General features: G+C 44.9%; 1 protein-coding gene across 10 annotated transcripts in view; it reads right to left on the bottom strand.

Annotated features, from left to right (window-relative positions):
• Positions 1 to 1,480: 1,480 nt before the first annotated feature.
• TAT (tyrosine aminotransferase) overlaps positions 1,481 to 16,797 on the bottom strand; it is a 36,251-nt gene continuing 20,934 nt past the window's right edge. For 5 of the 10 annotated variants that reach the window (XM_071440940.1, XM_071440942.1, XM_071440941.1 and 2 more), the window contains one exon: positions 1,481 to 3,403. In XM_071440940.1, coding sequence (XP_071297041.1) covers positions 2,212 to 3,403 — 1,192 coding nt within the window. In that variant the 3' untranslated portion in view covers positions 1,481 to 2,211. The other 5 variants (XM_071440946.1, XM_071440947.1, XM_071440944.1 and 2 more) reach the window with 4 other exon arrangements.

The raw sequence follows: 16,797 nt of genomic DNA, 5'->3' as shown, positions 1-16,797 counted from the left end.
GACTTCTGTGATCTTCATTGCATATGCCAAAGGACTTCGTCATAGTTTTACATGTCACCATCAGCATCTTGAGATTTTGAGGGATTTTTGTTGGGTTTTCTTTTCCTCCTCCAAAAAGTATTTTAAGTTATTTTTGCTCAAATCAAGACAACTTTACATTTTCATGTAACAAGACTGGCAGCAGACTTTGCTGTATCCAGAAAAAAAGAAAATCTTACAAATTGTTGTATTGAGGAAACATACCTAAAGGACTGTAATAAAGACATACTGGAATCAACAATTCTGCATTTTCTCTGATTAAGCTTAGGAAGCAGAGGTGTAAGTAATTTTCAAAACAGTACATTAGGGAAATGCATCATATGTTACTTTTACCCAATTTTTTTACTGACTGGAAACACTGTGGAGGCTTTTATTCAGGTAAACACGTGGTACACAGAATTGCATCCACTGAAAACAAGTACTCATAATAAAACTTAAGCCACTCAAGCTGGCATTGGTTAATGTCAAGATAAGTAGCAATGTACCAAAAAGAATCTATGTTTGCTCAAAATCCAGCTGCTTAGCACTTACAGGAGGAAGCTCTTTACTATAACTTCAGTAAGAATGGGCTTTTAGCTGCTTTTAGCTGAATATGTTAAGGTCTATTTTAAAGGGACTATAAAGAAAAACAGTGGCTCTGTGCTTCTGTTGCTTAGTGCAACTCCCACTTCTCTATGTCAGCTTGCCTGCCCTAAATTTGCATAAACACAGTGTAAAGGAGGATACCTTGCTTTCAGTGAACTTACTACCATGAGGCCAATGCTGCCTGCTCAGCATGGATTTTGTCCTTCAACACGATCCCTAGTAATAAGACTATTATTTCCATAATACAATATCCCGCCCTTTTCAGGGATTAGGGGTTTAGCTCTAGGAATACAGATACCCGTATTGCTAAGGCAGTGAGTGTTCTGTGTTAAAGGGACTCTGCAGTTTACACATGGAAAAGGATATTCAGAAATAGGGATCTGTAGGCATTTCACTCCTCCCCAAATCTGGTAGCAAGTTTTTCTCCTTGTCTTCTGGAACACTTAAAACCAGGTGAAAACCATTCTGTTGTTCAGGTTTGAACTATATATTCCCATTGGAGGTGGGAGAATGGCACCTCCAATGGAGGCAGTGGAGAATGGCATCGACCATTAAATTTATTTTTTTGTGCTCCAAGACTAGAAATACTCTCACCAAATATTTCAATAGGAGAACTTCCCAATCTTCTCTCGGTTTCTTCAATCCATTCCCATTAACCTGTCTTCTCAGTTTTGGTATTTATGCCAATGAAATCTATGCCTTTACCTTGTCTTTAGGATCTCAACCTTAGCATCAATTCTTCTGCCACCCATGTGGACTGTGGGAATTCCCAGGAAAACAACTGTTCTTGGGTTTGAAAGCTAGAAGACAGAATTATTTCAGCTAAAAAATAAATGGATTCACATAATCACAGAAATGGTTTTCCACATGAAAACCCAGGAGTTTTTATTTTCAGCATTAGCTGGTTTAATTCATTTTCCCATTATACAGTAAGTGAACACAAACATTTCCCCACCTTTGCCACCAAGGCTGGATACTCAGGCAAATGGAGCAAAAGGAAAACTGGACTTGAAAATGCAACTATTAAAAAACAAAACAAAAAAACAAAAAAAAAAAAAACCAAAAAAACAAACCACAAAAAAAATCCAAAACCCCCAAAACAAAAAACCCAACACAAAATCAAACCAAAGCCCAACATCTTTCCAGAAACCAAATGTCTGGTCATCCCTGCGTCTTTTCTGGCACTACATATCCTGCATGGCAGCATGTCAAGCAATGTTTTCTTTATTCAGCTTCCTTTTATATTTCCTCCTCCTTGGCAGTGCAATTGCTCCATATGGTTTCTCTAGTCTTCAGCTGTGGTCTGTGGGGGGTTTGAGCTTCTGCCATCTGGTCCTACTCCTTTGGCATTCTGTGTGCTCCAACCTAAACATAATTAATTTGGAAAACAAACCTGCATTACTTTAGCCTCCATTGTGGCTGTATCTCCAGGGGTCTTGGAGAGTGACCCTGTGCTGCTGGGAGCTCTCCTGAATGTAGTCAGGGTTCTTGTACCACTTGTTCTTGCATCCACGCATGCTCCTACACTTCTATGCCTGCCCCTCTGTCCTCCTTGGCTCTAGTGAATAGTTCAGCACTCTGCAGCCTTCAGAAAGTAGATGCAGAGACCAGCTTTTCTGCCTTCAAAATTTGATGCTCAGAGGAGTTCTGGGCAAACAAAAGATCCAGAGACATATTTTTCTGCTCTTCTTCAGACTGAACAAGCCGGTAGCCCAGCAAATCCATTGCATCTTTGCACACATTTTGCACTTTTTCTATTTTCTGGAAGGGAAGTGTGTTTCTCCAGGCCTGGGATACTCTCAGTGCATCTCTCGACCCAATATCAAAGGCCTGTGCTCCGTCACCTTTTCCATGGGTGATGTTGTGGACCCACTTCTGAAGCTCTGGTGTGAAATGGAGTTCTGCAAACCTGTACATCTCAGCAGCCCTTGCTAGGGGGTCTCTGACAATGTCTTCATAGCGAACCAGCAGATACCGGTCTTTCAGGAAGCTTGGAGCAGCCTGACTTCCTGCCTTGTATATCTCAACGTGGCTTTTGCAGATTACCTGCATTGTGTTGTAGGGCCCCATTTCTCCCTTTGTCTTCCGAGACCCCACAACAATGTTACTGTCGCGTTTCAGGTCTGCCATTGTATTCTCTCGGGACCTGAACACAGCCCGAGGATCACGTACCAAGTGAATGATTTTGAGGTTCAGGGATGGATCGGTGAGAAGGGGATAGAGAACTTTCAGGTCAAAGAACCTTACTTCCTTGATGGCAACATGGCTATAGGTTTTACAAGCTTCCTCCACCTTGCTGAATGGGTACTTGCCACAGATGGTTTTGCAATTCCCTGCAGTGATTATGTCACTGCGACTGAATGAGTCACAGGCAGGTGGGGAGCACAAGGCTCGGCTAGTCTCCCACTGAAATAAATCAGACTTTTTCTTCTGGCTAGACATGTAAGCATCAAACACAGACATGTCACACAGAAAGACGGACCTGACTAAGTCCCGCACTGCCATGTGTAAGACTTTGGCACTGTTCTGGTACATCTTAACCCACACGTGCCATGCAGGCTCCATCAGGTAGAAGACACTGGGGTGCTGGCTGAAAATTTGTCCAGTGAAGGAGGATCCTGACCGCCAGGAGGAGAGAATGAGGATGTGGACAGGAGAAGGTTTTTCCTCCATATGGGCATTGTTGCTGCAGGGTAGGAAGTGGATAAGAAGGAAGGACAGAACTACCAGGATCAGGAGCACCTGCACTCTTCTAGACTTCACCATGATTGCAGGGGACCTGCAGAGACAGAGGAAGTTCAGCATCACATGATGAAAAAGGCAAGATGTGGTACATCAGGCTCCTGTGCATCCCTCTGCAGGCACAAGATTTTGGAAAGCTGCCACACTACTAGTGACACTGTGACAACCACCACACAAGGTGTCTTTGCAAAGGACATAAGTACTGCAGGGCTGAAGGTTTTCTGCAGCAAAACCATTGTCTGTCAGGAAGCCACTCTAATATAGTCTTAGAAGATAGTGAAAAGCTTGTCTGTACTTTTATCAAAGTTTAACAGCTAGTTGAGTGCACTGAAGTCGGTACAGACAAATGTGTACTTCATGTGCATAATCCCTGCAAATGATCCTGGCAATTTTTATGAAGGAAAAATGCAAACCTTCCCTTTTTGCTGAGGTGTTCAGAATTCAACAGTTCCACATTTTACTTTTAAACACCTTACTCTGACTAATATTTACAATTATTTTTATGCCAAAATGCTGTAAACATACAACGTAGGTTTCCTTTTGTTTTGATTATACTCCTTTTGAAATTTCAGGAAACATTTATTGTCACCACACATTTATTGTTACCAAAGGAAGAAGCTTGGCACTGTAATAAATCCAAGAACAGTATCTCCACCAGACAGAGCTTTGTAGGCAATTTTGCTAGAAAGACCCATCTTTGTGTAGGCAGGTTTAACTGCTTACCCGCCCCAATAACCCCCTTCTTAGCCTAACTCCTTTTTAAAGACTGTCACTTGCTATCCCTCCTTCCAAGCCCACTCATCCTATTGGTCTTTTATGAGAAGACATACAAAAGAATGTGCTAGTTGAACTCAAAGGTCTGCCCAAAGCTGGGTCCTTGTTTCATACACTAAACCTCTCTTCTGCCTGTGGAAGATGAACTGAATTATTGGAAAGTGTCTAAAAACTTCCATGCCACTGGGGACATGGCATGAAAATACCACAGAAACAATTCATAGCCTGAATACCAGCTGGCACAGTAATCTGGAGGAAATACACCACTGAAGATGAGATCTGAGGCAGAAAGAATTAATTATTTTTTTTTAAAATACATTAAAGGACACTTTGCCTATTACTCCTGGCTTGTGTGCTCTCTTTCTGTTACCCAGCCGTGCCTGACTGTGCCTCAAATACAGGTTGGGTATCCTGCAGCGTGGGCTGCACCTGGGGACAGGCTCCTTGTGCAGCACTGAAGCCCAGGCAGGATGGAGTTCTTCCCATCACCATCTGCCAGGTTTGTCAGTTTAGCTGTGCCACAGGGGAGACAGACCTCTCTTGCTAGTGCAGCTGCTTTGTATTTTCTAAGGTGAACTAAAACTGAAAAAACTTTTCTGTTTCCTAGTCATGGTCAGTCCTTCCGGGTGATGCACAGCAAGACAGGACAGAGAGAGCAGGGCTTTTAGGGCAAGATGTTAATCCCATACAGAGCAGCATCCGAGCCCAGGCCCTTACAGCTTCATACACTCCTTTTGTGCGGTCCATATTACATGAGACCCAAGCAGCTATTCCCATGCCGAGCAGCAGCCCCCCTACTCAAGCAGCAGAGGTATAAAATAACTCAGCTGCAATGCAGACATTGCCTCCCTACTACATGCTTGCCATGCCATCTGGGTCCACAGTAATTTTGAATGTTCCCAAAGTTTCCCTAACCTCCTCCTTATGCCCTGCCTCAATTTTCCTCTGCAGCAAAGCTTTCAGACTAATTTGCACAGGGGTGCCTCCTCTCATGATTTCAGTTCCTCTAGTACTGATGTTTTAGATTTTCACATACAGTCACTGCTGCTAACCAATGATGAGCAGTACTAATCTGTGCCTCCAAAATACATGCATAAATTGGCTTTTTTATCTTAGTAACCTGCTGTGCATTTGTGTTGAGCTTAGGGTTTATAAGGCAGCAATTATAATTTCTCGGAGTAAGGAAAATACCCAGCCTGATGAGTAATTCTGGTTGTTGCCAACAGGTGCTACCACAATATGAATTTTACTTTAGTAATGTCTGGCAAGGATGGGGCTGTGCATTTAGAGAGGGACCACATCATTCCTGTCTCCTGGACAAGAAGCCCTCTGATTCTTTTTGGTTACACAAATGGCCTGTAGTGTTCAGGTCTGACAAGGAGCTGAATCAGGTTGCTATTTGGACCAACCCTAGGAAGAGCTGCAAACAAAGACTGTTGTGAAAATAAGTGATATATCAGTTTCTTCCTTCCAAATGAATACAAGCAGTGTTTACCAAAAGTCCTGGCTTCCAAATGAACTTTGATGATATCACTTCCATCTGGCACCATTAATATTGTTATTCTAACTCCTGACAGAGTTCCTGGAATATAGCCAGAAGCTATTAATTGAGAAAAATTCTGTTGAGCAGACATGAACGATGGCATGAAGGTAGATACCCAGGCAGATTTAAAACCACAGAAATAGTTGTTTCTTTGGAAACCTATATGTGAATTTCCCGAGTATGAGAATGAAATCAGGTTTTTTTTCAGGAAACAAGTGTATACTTTTATCCCAGGGTGGGATAGCTGGATGTTTTAGATATTTCACAAAGTGACTGCTTTTGATAGAAAGCAGCAGATGACCTCATGTGAGACCACAGTTTCAACAGCTTCTTCACTCATATAAGAAGCAGCGATAATTGTTGCCATCACAAGTCTGTTCCACAGAGAGTAGAAGGACTGAAATGAATTGTGTGCCTGATGAAGAAGAAGGAAAGAGCAGCATCATACTATACTACATATCATACATTCCCTAATATAAGATAAATACTAATTATACAACCTTATTTTTCACCACTGTATTTCTCAATCATGGGAGCTGGGATGTTTCTAAACTAAGGTCTAAAGCTTAACTACATTTTCTCTACAGCAAACATCCACAGTCACCAGTGATAGAATTAATTTCATATTGCAAAAGTGAAAATATGAAGTTCTCACAGAGCTGGCAAGTAAAGATCAGCCCAGAATAATTGAGACAATCTCAGCTGCAGAACAAGAAAAGCACACTGTTAGCAGTGTGTGTGCTAACAGAGAAGAGCCAAGATTTGGCTGAAAGCAGAAAGAAATGGAAGAATCTCAGGGCACAAAGGATGCAATGTAGAAACTATCAAAAAGTACAACAATCCAGTGTCAACATGTTAGTGGCTTGTTCCAAAAAAAAAAAAAAAAAAAAAAAAAAGCAGAGACTTAGACTTTAGACTTTTCCAGAAACACATAGGGACCTTGGAAAAGCTTGATCCTGGCAAAGAGAAGTGTTAAAGAAAGCAGCCCAAGGGAAATGTACCCATGAAAAGCACTCAGCATTAGGCACCATATCCCCAGATTACAGGGAATTTATTGAATATGTGCATGTCTCTGGCAGGTGTGAGACAGTTACAGCCCAAAACCACCTTGTGCTGTGCAAACCAATGCTGAGTGTTCTGCCAGTGTTAGGGACTTCTCCAGACATGTACAGGTTCCCCACTGCTGTAGCGGCCCCAGTATAGCAAAGAGGATCTGGCACCAGAGAAGCTCCTGTCACTGGTCTTTGATGGCACTGATGGTTGCTCACAGTTTTTTCAAATGCTGCTTCAATTTGGCCTGGTCAGTTTCTGCAGAATTAGAAGTCGTCTGCCCATTCAGGAGGGAGCAGCTGGCATGACTGTCACTAGTGGGAGAAGCTGAGCAAGGGCACTGAGAAATTACCCTCTAAGCCAGACCCACAGCTTCTGTCTGCAGAAAATTGTCACAATTTGCTGGCATCAAGAGCATCTACACTAGATACCAAGAAATGGTTGAAAATCTCACCTTAACAAGTCCTTGTGAAGCACCACCAGACCTGATTCAAGCAAAGTTGCCCTCACACACGTTCGCTGCTGTGGTACACACACCTCCAGGCAGTCACACAAACAACAGTGCATTCACGCACAGGCGCTCTGTCTTCATGCTGGGGTCTCATATACACGTGTACTTAGCTCCTACCTACACCTGTGCCTGCCCCTTCCCGTCCTCTTTGTGTACATCCCAGCTCTAAGACTGACTGCTCTACACTGCCCGCCTACTTTGACCAGCCTTAAACTAGAAAACTCCACCCTGCACTAAGCAAAAGGTACGGAAATGGCAGTTTCTTGCAGGGATGTGAATGACCAGGTGCTGCTAGTAAAGGAACAGGGCCAGAAAGTTCATGAAGGAGACTGAGAGATACTTTAAACCCCTATTACAAGCCCCAAAAAAGACTGCTGCCTGTAAGAGCATGAACAGGGATGTCTGTAGCATGTCAGAGCAAAGGACAAACAAGTTGCAAAGAGGACCAGCTTGCCCACCATGAGTGCAGAGATAGGGCATACTTTCCTACTATTGCTCTGGCTGCTTGTCATGTCAGCAGATGCAGATTCACATGAAATCTTTTTTACTCTTCTCTATCTGTACCTTGCTTGAATTAAACATTTGTGGGCTGGGAAAGAAAACTGTGTGAAAGGAGAAGCTGTGAAAGGAGCAGCTGGACTTGGCCTGTTAATGATTCACAAGGGCGCTGGAGTTGCAATGGGACTGTGCCAGGTAAGGTAGTGAAGCAGGGCAGCACTGGGCTCAAGAGAAATACTTACACACAGGGACAGTTGTTTTGGGTCATTCCTATTCCAGATCTCATAGATTCTGTCACACAGTCTGGAGACATCTAGACCTCTTAATGGTGTCCTCTTTGTGTTCCCAATGACTTCACTGCTGCTCTCAGGGCAAGTAGTGTATAGGAGACAGCAAAAGAAAAAATCTGGGCAAGGCTGGTGCTTCCAGCAGGAGGAACAATCTGAATGGGGCAGGTCATGTTCCCTTTCATTTGTTGCATTGCAAACACAGATGGTCAAGCCCTGGTAACCCTGGGCTGGGAAACAAGGTGAGGAGCTGGCAGTGGTCCAGGTAGGGCCCTGTGGAGGACCATGCAATGTTTGGTGCAGTCTGGACTTCTGTTATGTGTTCCCATGCTCTGCACTGACACACAGGATTTACCTGTACGTCATTAGGTGTTAGAAAATCTTTGTAAAGACCACACCACTTGAGTGGCTCTTCCTGAAGGAATATTTCTCCCTGTCTAACAGTTGCAGAAAACAAAGATGGATCAAAACTTCTTTTCCAGCTGTATGTAGTTTGCCCAAGAAATGCTGATCCCTTGGCATCAATATGTAGGCTTTATGACAGCACTGAATACTACCGTGCAGTCATCTTGTCAAAGGGTTGAACAGATTTTTCTACTTGTATATATGCCATGTCCCAGTTATTTGTCTAGGATTTCCACAGGGCATCCTCTGTAGTATGAGCAGTTGCACAGAGGAGGAGAATATGCTCTTCCTTGGATTTGAGATTTGGGAGGACAAACTAGTCTGGCACACTGTATTTCCTGAGACCTGCACATTGTGACACTTGAAGGACGAAACCTCTGGCTCCTGGAAACAAACAACACGCTCCCCATATGTCTAACTCAAAAGCTTTATGATGCAAAGCAGAAGCGTATGGGGTTGGAGTAATCCCAAGCACAAATACAAGCCATGTGGAAAATGGATTGATATCAGCTCTAAGAAGAAGGTCTTTGGGGGTGTTGGCAGACAAGAAGTTTCACATGAGCCAGCAATGTGTGCTAACAGCCCAGAAACCAGTCATGTTCTGGGCTGTGTGTCACCAACAGCATGGGCTGCAGGATGAAGGAGGAGATTCTTCCCCTCTGCTCTGTTCTGGCAAGATCCCACCTGGAATACTGCATCCAGCTCTGGGCTCCTCAGCACAGGAAAAACAAAGGCCTGTTACAGTACGTCCAGGGAATTACACATTTCTATTTTCTACCCTCACTCTGTGGACTCAGAGACTAGCGATCTCTGTGAACTGCCCATGCAATCACACTCTGTATTTCTTACACCCTGAAGTAAGCAACATGTACTGTGCTCCCAAGCATGCATAAACAGATCACACCTGACCCAGTGCAGAAGCAACAAAAGTAGGCTGAGGAGTAATGCAAGTGGTGTAGACTAGAGTTTAACTCCACAGTGCTTACACTGGAGATGCCTCCCTACCTGAGAGCACGTTTTTGACAGCTGATAAGAGAGCCAGGCATACCTATGGCAGTGAAACCTGATTCAGCTCTAAGGCTTGACTAACCCCGTGCCCTGTCTTCTGCCATCATCTAGAGGAGATGCCTAGGGAAGAGAACAAGAAAAACATTTCCTCCCTGAAGCCAGGGATCTGGAGTACATGATTCACCTCTCTGAATGCAGATGTTAAAAATAAGCTAGTGAGTGATGCCCTGGAAAATCCTGTTTCTTTCTCTTGGCTGTGACAAGAGTGGAGAGTGTTGTCTGTCAGTAGACAGAAGCTGTCTAAAATTAGTTCAGATCAAGCTTGTCTTTGCATTTTATATCACCTAGACGTTTTTCTATTCACTTTTCCAGTCTTGTTTTGAACTTAAGATACTTTTGACAGCAACAGGATTTCCTGGTAATATGGGTAGATTTAGCTGCATGTTGTGGGAACTACTTTCCTCTGCCGTGGACCTACAATAAAAACTGTATTTGGTATAATCACAATTTTTTAAATCAAGACACAGGAGTAATTTCTCCCTATTTGCAGGCTTCAACCTATAACAGTCTTTAATATCTGCTGTTATATGCCCCGAAGAACACAACTCATACCAGGCTGATATGTAAAGCAGCTCATGGTAATCATGCTGCCAAAATCTCTATCACTTTCAGGTGTGTGATGGGATAGTTCACATTTTCAGCATCTCAAAGGTATGATGCTGGCGACCTGCTGTAAGAGTCAATGCTGTGATTATGCATTGGTGAATGTTTCCCTTTCAAAGCAGAGGGATTTCAGTTGTTTTCTAGTTTACACTTCTGAAGCTGTAGAGGAAAATGAAAATTTATGGTTCTGCAATGTCACTGAGTATGACACAAAGCTGCAATGTCGCTGTTCACGCAAGGGCCATGCATGGTCTCCTGTGCTGATCAGTGGATTTGAGTACTGCTATATTGTGTTTTGAAATGCACAGGAAAAACCCTGCTCATTGCAGTAAACAAACTTGACAGTAACCTACCAAAAAAAAAAAAAAAAGTCTCTATGTCAATTGCTCATTACTTTCAATGGGATGAAGGCAACAGAACAGAATTCTGCTTTCAGAAAAGAGTCTTTTTTGGTAGGGATGCTGTATACAGTCACCCTGGTTGCTTTAGAAGTCATCATTCATAGAGGATGGAAAGAATGCAGCAGTGAGAGAAGCTCGAGAATGCATAGGAGCAGAGGTGCAATGCCTATGTTAAATTCCAGTCAGAGCAAGTTCTTTCTGAGCTAGAGCAGATGTTGCCCCATATGCCTTCCAGAACGATGAAAAATGAGACAAATTATTGATATGGTGTCCTATATGGCAGCAAGGACAGGCTGATGCGCCTGTGGCTTTTTTCTTGTGTTTGAAGTAAGTTTTAAAGTTATATTTTTATTTAGAGGCAGTTTGAGATAAATAGACTTGTCTGAATTGGCACACAAGAACCCAAAGTTGTGTCAGGCAAGAGCAAGGATAGTGGCTGACCTTCTCCCTCTCTTGCCCTTGCACAGTTGCAGTATCATTTCTTGCCTTCATTGTAATGCAGCACTCTAATATCAAGTGGTGGGGGAACAGGAAAACACGAGAGAAAGAAAGAGGTCACATAATACTTAGCCAACACATTACAGAAATGGGAAAAATAGTAAGAAAAAAATGAATCTATTCAACTTTTGAAATAATTTCACTGGTCAGCTTCTGCCTTCTTTATGTACATAGGCAGTCTAAAACTGGAAATCAGCACAGGAACTGAAGGGGGAGCAGAACAGCTAGTTTAGAGTGGAGAGAAACAACAGCAACAAACAGACCTGAAGCATGCATAGCCCATGCAGTGCAGAAGACCCTGTGCTAGCACCAACTATTTCTGTCAGGTATCCAGGAAATAACTCATTCAGACTCATTGACAACACCTCTTTGCTTTGGCAAAGCTTCAGGGAACACTGACCCAAGACAAATAAGGAAAACAAAGACAACATATGACAAAGCAAAGGGCTGGTATTGATCTGGGCTCCCAGCACTGTAAGAGCCCATTCCAGACAGCCAAACCATGAGGAAGATTCCAGTGCTTCTGCCCTTCAGGAGGCTCTCCCCAGTGCTAGGGACCGAGGCTGAAGGCTAGTGTAGAACACACAGACTCAATCTTGTTGTGACTGGTTTTTAAGTTTAGCTGGCTTGGTAGGTGCCTTCTAGCTACTGGAACCCTGCTGAGGATGTGTCTTGTGTGGCTGTCCTGTCAATGGTATGACTTTGACCATGCTAAGCCTTCCTTCTCCTGCGGAGCTCCTCTACACTCTCACAGTCTGGTTTACAAAATCCCTCCCATTCACCTCGAGTAAGTACTGTCTCCCAGCCCACTGCTACCACCTCCTCTCACATCCACGGTCTCTTCCTGGCCACTTCTCATGCTTGTGGAAACCTGTGCCTCTGGTGGGTAATGCCATCAGAGCAGGTCAGCTCCTTTGGCCCCTGACAAAGCAGCATGCCCCACGAGAACAAGGTTATGTGCTAGGCCTCACATACAAAGTTTTTCACAGACACCTCCCCTTGGGCTTCCACTGCCATGCACTGCTCAGGCCTTACCTGAGCTCCCGGAAAGGCTGGGCTCTGATTCACCAGGGCCTCCACGATCATCCCCCAGACTGCTTCCTTGGAACCATCCTTGGTCCAAATCAGTGAAAACCACATCTTTCCACTGCTGGCGTACAGCATGGCTACATGATGGTAGAGGACAGGCTAGTGTAGACAGGCTCTTGCAGCCAAAGGCCATGTCCCCAAGGAGGACCCTGAGGGACCTCCCCTTTGGTCTACAGACCAGCTGAAGGCAGTAAGGGCTACTGGAAGAGGGAGTGGGTGAGGCCAGTGCCAGGAGCCAGGCTACACTGAGATTCCTAAAACCTGGGGGAACTGATGATCTCATTGCTGGCAGGTGCAATTTATCCCAGCTTGCCTGCAGTGCCGGTTTCCCTGTCAGGATTGAACCTACTGCCAGCCCCTTTGGAAATTGAGGACTAGTACACTTAAAGCTGAGAAGTTCCTTAATTTCCCAAAGAGAGCCCTAGGCATGAGGCTGCCTCCTTGCCTAGGTCCCCATATCTGAAGTAAATCACCCTAATCCTAAACATGGCCAGCCCAGACAGCACAGAAAAGGGCAGACACACAATGCAAGCCTGTGCCAGGGTATAGCACTGCTGCTCCCCAGCTAAGACAGGGAGGATGGCTGTGGATGGGTGTGTGAGCTGGCACAGGCAGCATGCAGTAACAACCACAAAAACACAGATGAAATGCACAGTAAATTTATTTCCATTACCTCACCAACCAGGGAATCCTCAAAGCAGGACCCAGGCAGAGACATACAAACAGGGATGCCAGCACTGTGGAGTCTAGTCCATGCTCAAGGATCACCAAACCTGCTGTTTTCACATGTATATCAGGGATTATTGCAGGCACAGTTTACCATTGAGATTTGATCTTTACCACAGCAAAGCAGGAATGTCAAGCATGTTCAATAGGATGGTTCTAAGTCTAGCACAGGCCTATGTTATATAAAGACAGATGTACCACTTACCAAACACACAAGACTAAACAACAATTAGTATAATATATGTGGTTTTCTACACTTCACCTGCAAGACACTTGAGTGTATTTACAATCCTCCTTGCCAATCTTCCCTTTTTTTCCCACAATCAGTTATAAGGCCACTGGGCAGCTCTGCTAAAGCTCTGCAGATCTTGTCTGAGCACCTCCAAAGAGCAGCTTCAGATCTGTCTTGACTTCTTCCTTGGTCTCAATGCTGCAGGGGTTTCCTTTGGCACAGAGTACCTCCAAACTCCAACTTAGGCTAGTTTGTATGGCTGGCAGGGTGCTCTAACCTATGCCCACACTGTGACGCAAAGCATCTGTGAGTATAATACCTGAAAAATGATACTAGCACATTTGTGGTTTAATGCTAGTTTGCTATTGCCTCAGGGAAAACCTAGGTGTGGTCAAAAGGATATGTTTACAAAAGATGACAATGAAGGATGTGGCTTTGAGAAATCAAGATATCCTGAAGATATCCTGAGATTTATATTTTATATATATATATATATATATATATATATATATATATATGCCTATGTCTCTGGCTCTCTCAGCCTTCTCAGTCAAATGTGGCTGGGTCAAAAAGAAACAGGATTGTGTTAATTATTGCAGAATATTTGCATATTAACAGACATCTCTTTTTTTTTCTGAAAGAAAAGGGGTTCCTGAAGGAAGAGTGATCTCAAAGGATCAGCTTTCTCTAAAACCAGGATCTGTTTATTAGTAATGGGAATTAAAGCCACAGAACCTAAGGTACTAAGGTACATGGAGAAGAGTTGAAGGAAGCAGATGGTACATGAAAGCTGTAGTAGGTTCAAGATGGCATAACAATGCAGCAACATCATGCTGTAAAGGTCTCCTGGTCCAACAGACCCTTCATACACCACCCTGCTTGTTACTTGTCAATGTCTTTTCTTAAGCAGTTCTGGTTATTCAGCTCTATTTGAAGGTCTAATGGCATGAAATCTCTGAAGCTGTGTACCATTCACTCATAGCCCCAGCTTCCCTCTCTTTTTGTTCTGGGATTGCTTTCTGTGAAAGGAAAAGATGTAGCATGGACACCCAGCTGATATGTCAAAGACTTTTCCATACACTGCTATCTTTCTCATTTAGCCCTCCCCTCTAATGGAGTAGTGGTACCCAGACTTTGTACTAGGCAAGGTAAGGGGAGATAAAGAGACCATTATGGAACCTGGCAGGACTGGACAGGTGTAATCTAGAGCTGGTTCCTGTCACTGGGGAAGCAGGGTTGACCTGTGCATCCCAACCCTGTGGGAGGACACGTGAACAGAGCTGCAGGTGGCAATGTAAGGCACTCCACAAGTTGCCTCTCTGATAGTTCCAGAAATGGAACATCTCACCTGAACATCTGACCAGAACACGTGTTGCAATGGGCATTATCATCTCCTCCCATTTCCACTGAATAAACAGACAACAGGCCACCAGTTCCTTATTACTTTATGGAGCTGACGTATTCAGCAATCAGTAACCCTGGTACCACTGGCATGTCACAAACACCACATATAGTATGAGCCGTGGGGTGCCACCCCATGATTCACCACTACAGCAGGAAAGGCATGCCAAGCCTTGAGTATTTAGGCATGGCTGGCAGCAGCAAGCACAGCACTCACTGCTCTGCTGGGGTCCACACTGGGGGAGGCTGTGAGGGCCAAGGAGAAGGTGCAGACATGACTGTTCTGTGGGGAGTGGACAGGCTGCCACAGCAAGCTGCCAACATCATCAGGGCAGGAGGGGCTGGCTCCAATTGGTGTCAAGCTTTCAGGGCCCATCCTGCTCTAAGGGTTGGTGGGTTTTTTTGGGGGTCTGAATCACTCCCACCATATCCCCGCTGGCACACAGGATGGCTCTGGGCATGCAGGCACATGCCTGGTGCACTGCAATACCATGAGGTGAGCAAAGGTGACCCAAACAGTGACCAAGCCTAACCTAGCGCAACAGTAGGACAGTGCAGGACTGCCATGTCAGAATTTTTATTAATAAAAAAGTTACAATAACTTACTCCCTTTATCACACAAAGGGCTCAGTATAAAGAGCTCTGGCCTCCTAAGGTAACACAGGGAAGTGAGAGGTGGGTACTTTTCTCTTATCCTCCAGGACAGCAGTCTTCTCCTGTCCCCAAGGGGAAGTGTGGCCAACACAGGAGCCACAGGCCAACTGGGCCCTTGCCACAGGGCCCGACCCAGGGACAACCTTTTGTCCCTGCTTGCAGCTGGTTCACAGGTAGCACAGACCAACACAGGGCACAGATGCTGAGTCTACAGAGACATGGGGGACTGGAAGCAAGAGGATGTGCAAGCTCTAGTGGAGGAGGAGAGAGAAGTGTCTTTCTCTTTCCATAATGCTGGGTCGTCTGTGGAGCACAAAAAGTGAAGCAACAGGACAGTGGCTGCTTACAGGCAGGGAGAGGTGGGGCTGGCTGGAAGCAGCCTTGCCTGCCCAGCTGCTGCCTCGTACAAGGTCTAGCCTGACAGAGGCAGGGGGCCAGCTGTAGCTACTTGTCACACTCCAGATCCTGGGCCCCCTCAGCACCCTGGTAGTGCATCTCACAGAACTCCTGAATGCGACTGCAGGCCTCCAAGATCATCTCCTCAGGCACGGTGGTCACTACGCGGAAGAAGTTTGGGTACTCAAAGCACTGAAATGAGAAAAGATGAAGCTGGCAGATTACCTGGGATAGTGCCAGTTTTAGAGCCCTGCCTTGGCACTATGAGCTGCATCAGCACATGAATACAGTCAGTGTAGAAGAGGAGGGCTTGGTTCTTGGTGCCTTAGACCGTTTTTCCTGTTCCAATCAAATCTCCCATCTCCATCTGTGTAGACATGATGCTGTGAGGGGGACAGGCCAGAGGACTTTGTGTGAACTGTGCAGACCAGACTGTGCAGGGAATGGGCTGAAAGGAGTTAGCAAAGGAGAGGGCTGGAGAATATTTAAGGCCCTGTCCATATTCAATGCTGGAAGTGAATGCAAGGCACAGATGTTCTCAGCCTTCCCTGTGTCTGGAGGGGTGAAGGACTGGAAACAGACTGAGGAAAGGAACACAGGTGGGAGCACTCCTCTGAGGGAGCACCTTCAGCAAGGAAGTGTGGGGTATATGGATTTCAGGGATACAGCTCTGCCAGGTTGAGAAATACTGGGCAAGTCTGGAGTTGGGAAGATCCTGGCAGCCTGACTGAGGGCTGTTAGAGAGCCAGAGACTGCCACACATAGCACGGGTAGCTGACAGCAAGCTCCTACACACTATTACATTACTATGGACACTTGCATACACAACTCCCAGCTTGTCCTCAGAGCTCAGGGATGCAAACCCCTACAGTTTCTCCCACCCTGCTTTAACCTTGCAGCTCCTTGGGGCTCTCAGTGTTAGGCTCACCGTGGCTGGCAAGCAGAACACAGACTGCTCCGAGATGAGTCGCTCAGTGAACTCCACATCATTCTCAAACTCCGGAAAATGCTCCATCTCTATCTCAACCTGCAGCAGAGGGATGTAACATGGCAATCAAGGGCACCAAAACTATCTACAGTGTCCTTGTTTACACATATGGCCCGGTGACTTCCCAGTCAAGAGCAACTATCTGCCCTCAATTTTTGCTTATGATTTGGGCTGCCTGGGATGCAAGAGAGAAACATATAAAAAAACCAAAACCTGGGCTTCTGAAAAAGCCTTCATTAACTACCTAAAGATGGAATTTCAGTTAATGCTGCTTCAATTAAAAAAAAAAAAAACCTGATAGAAAAGA

Source organism: Agelaius tricolor, unplaced genomic scaffold (assembly GCF_023055355.1).
Source record: "Agelaius tricolor isolate 1412-34295 unplaced genomic scaffold, bAgeTri1.0.p SCAF_15, whole genome shotgun sequence".
Lineage (NCBI taxonomy): Eukaryota > Metazoa > Chordata > Aves > Passeriformes > Icteridae > Agelaius > Agelaius tricolor.
The sequence above is the reverse complement of the archived record's forward strand: the minus strand, read 5'-3'. Positions and strand labels throughout refer to the sequence as shown.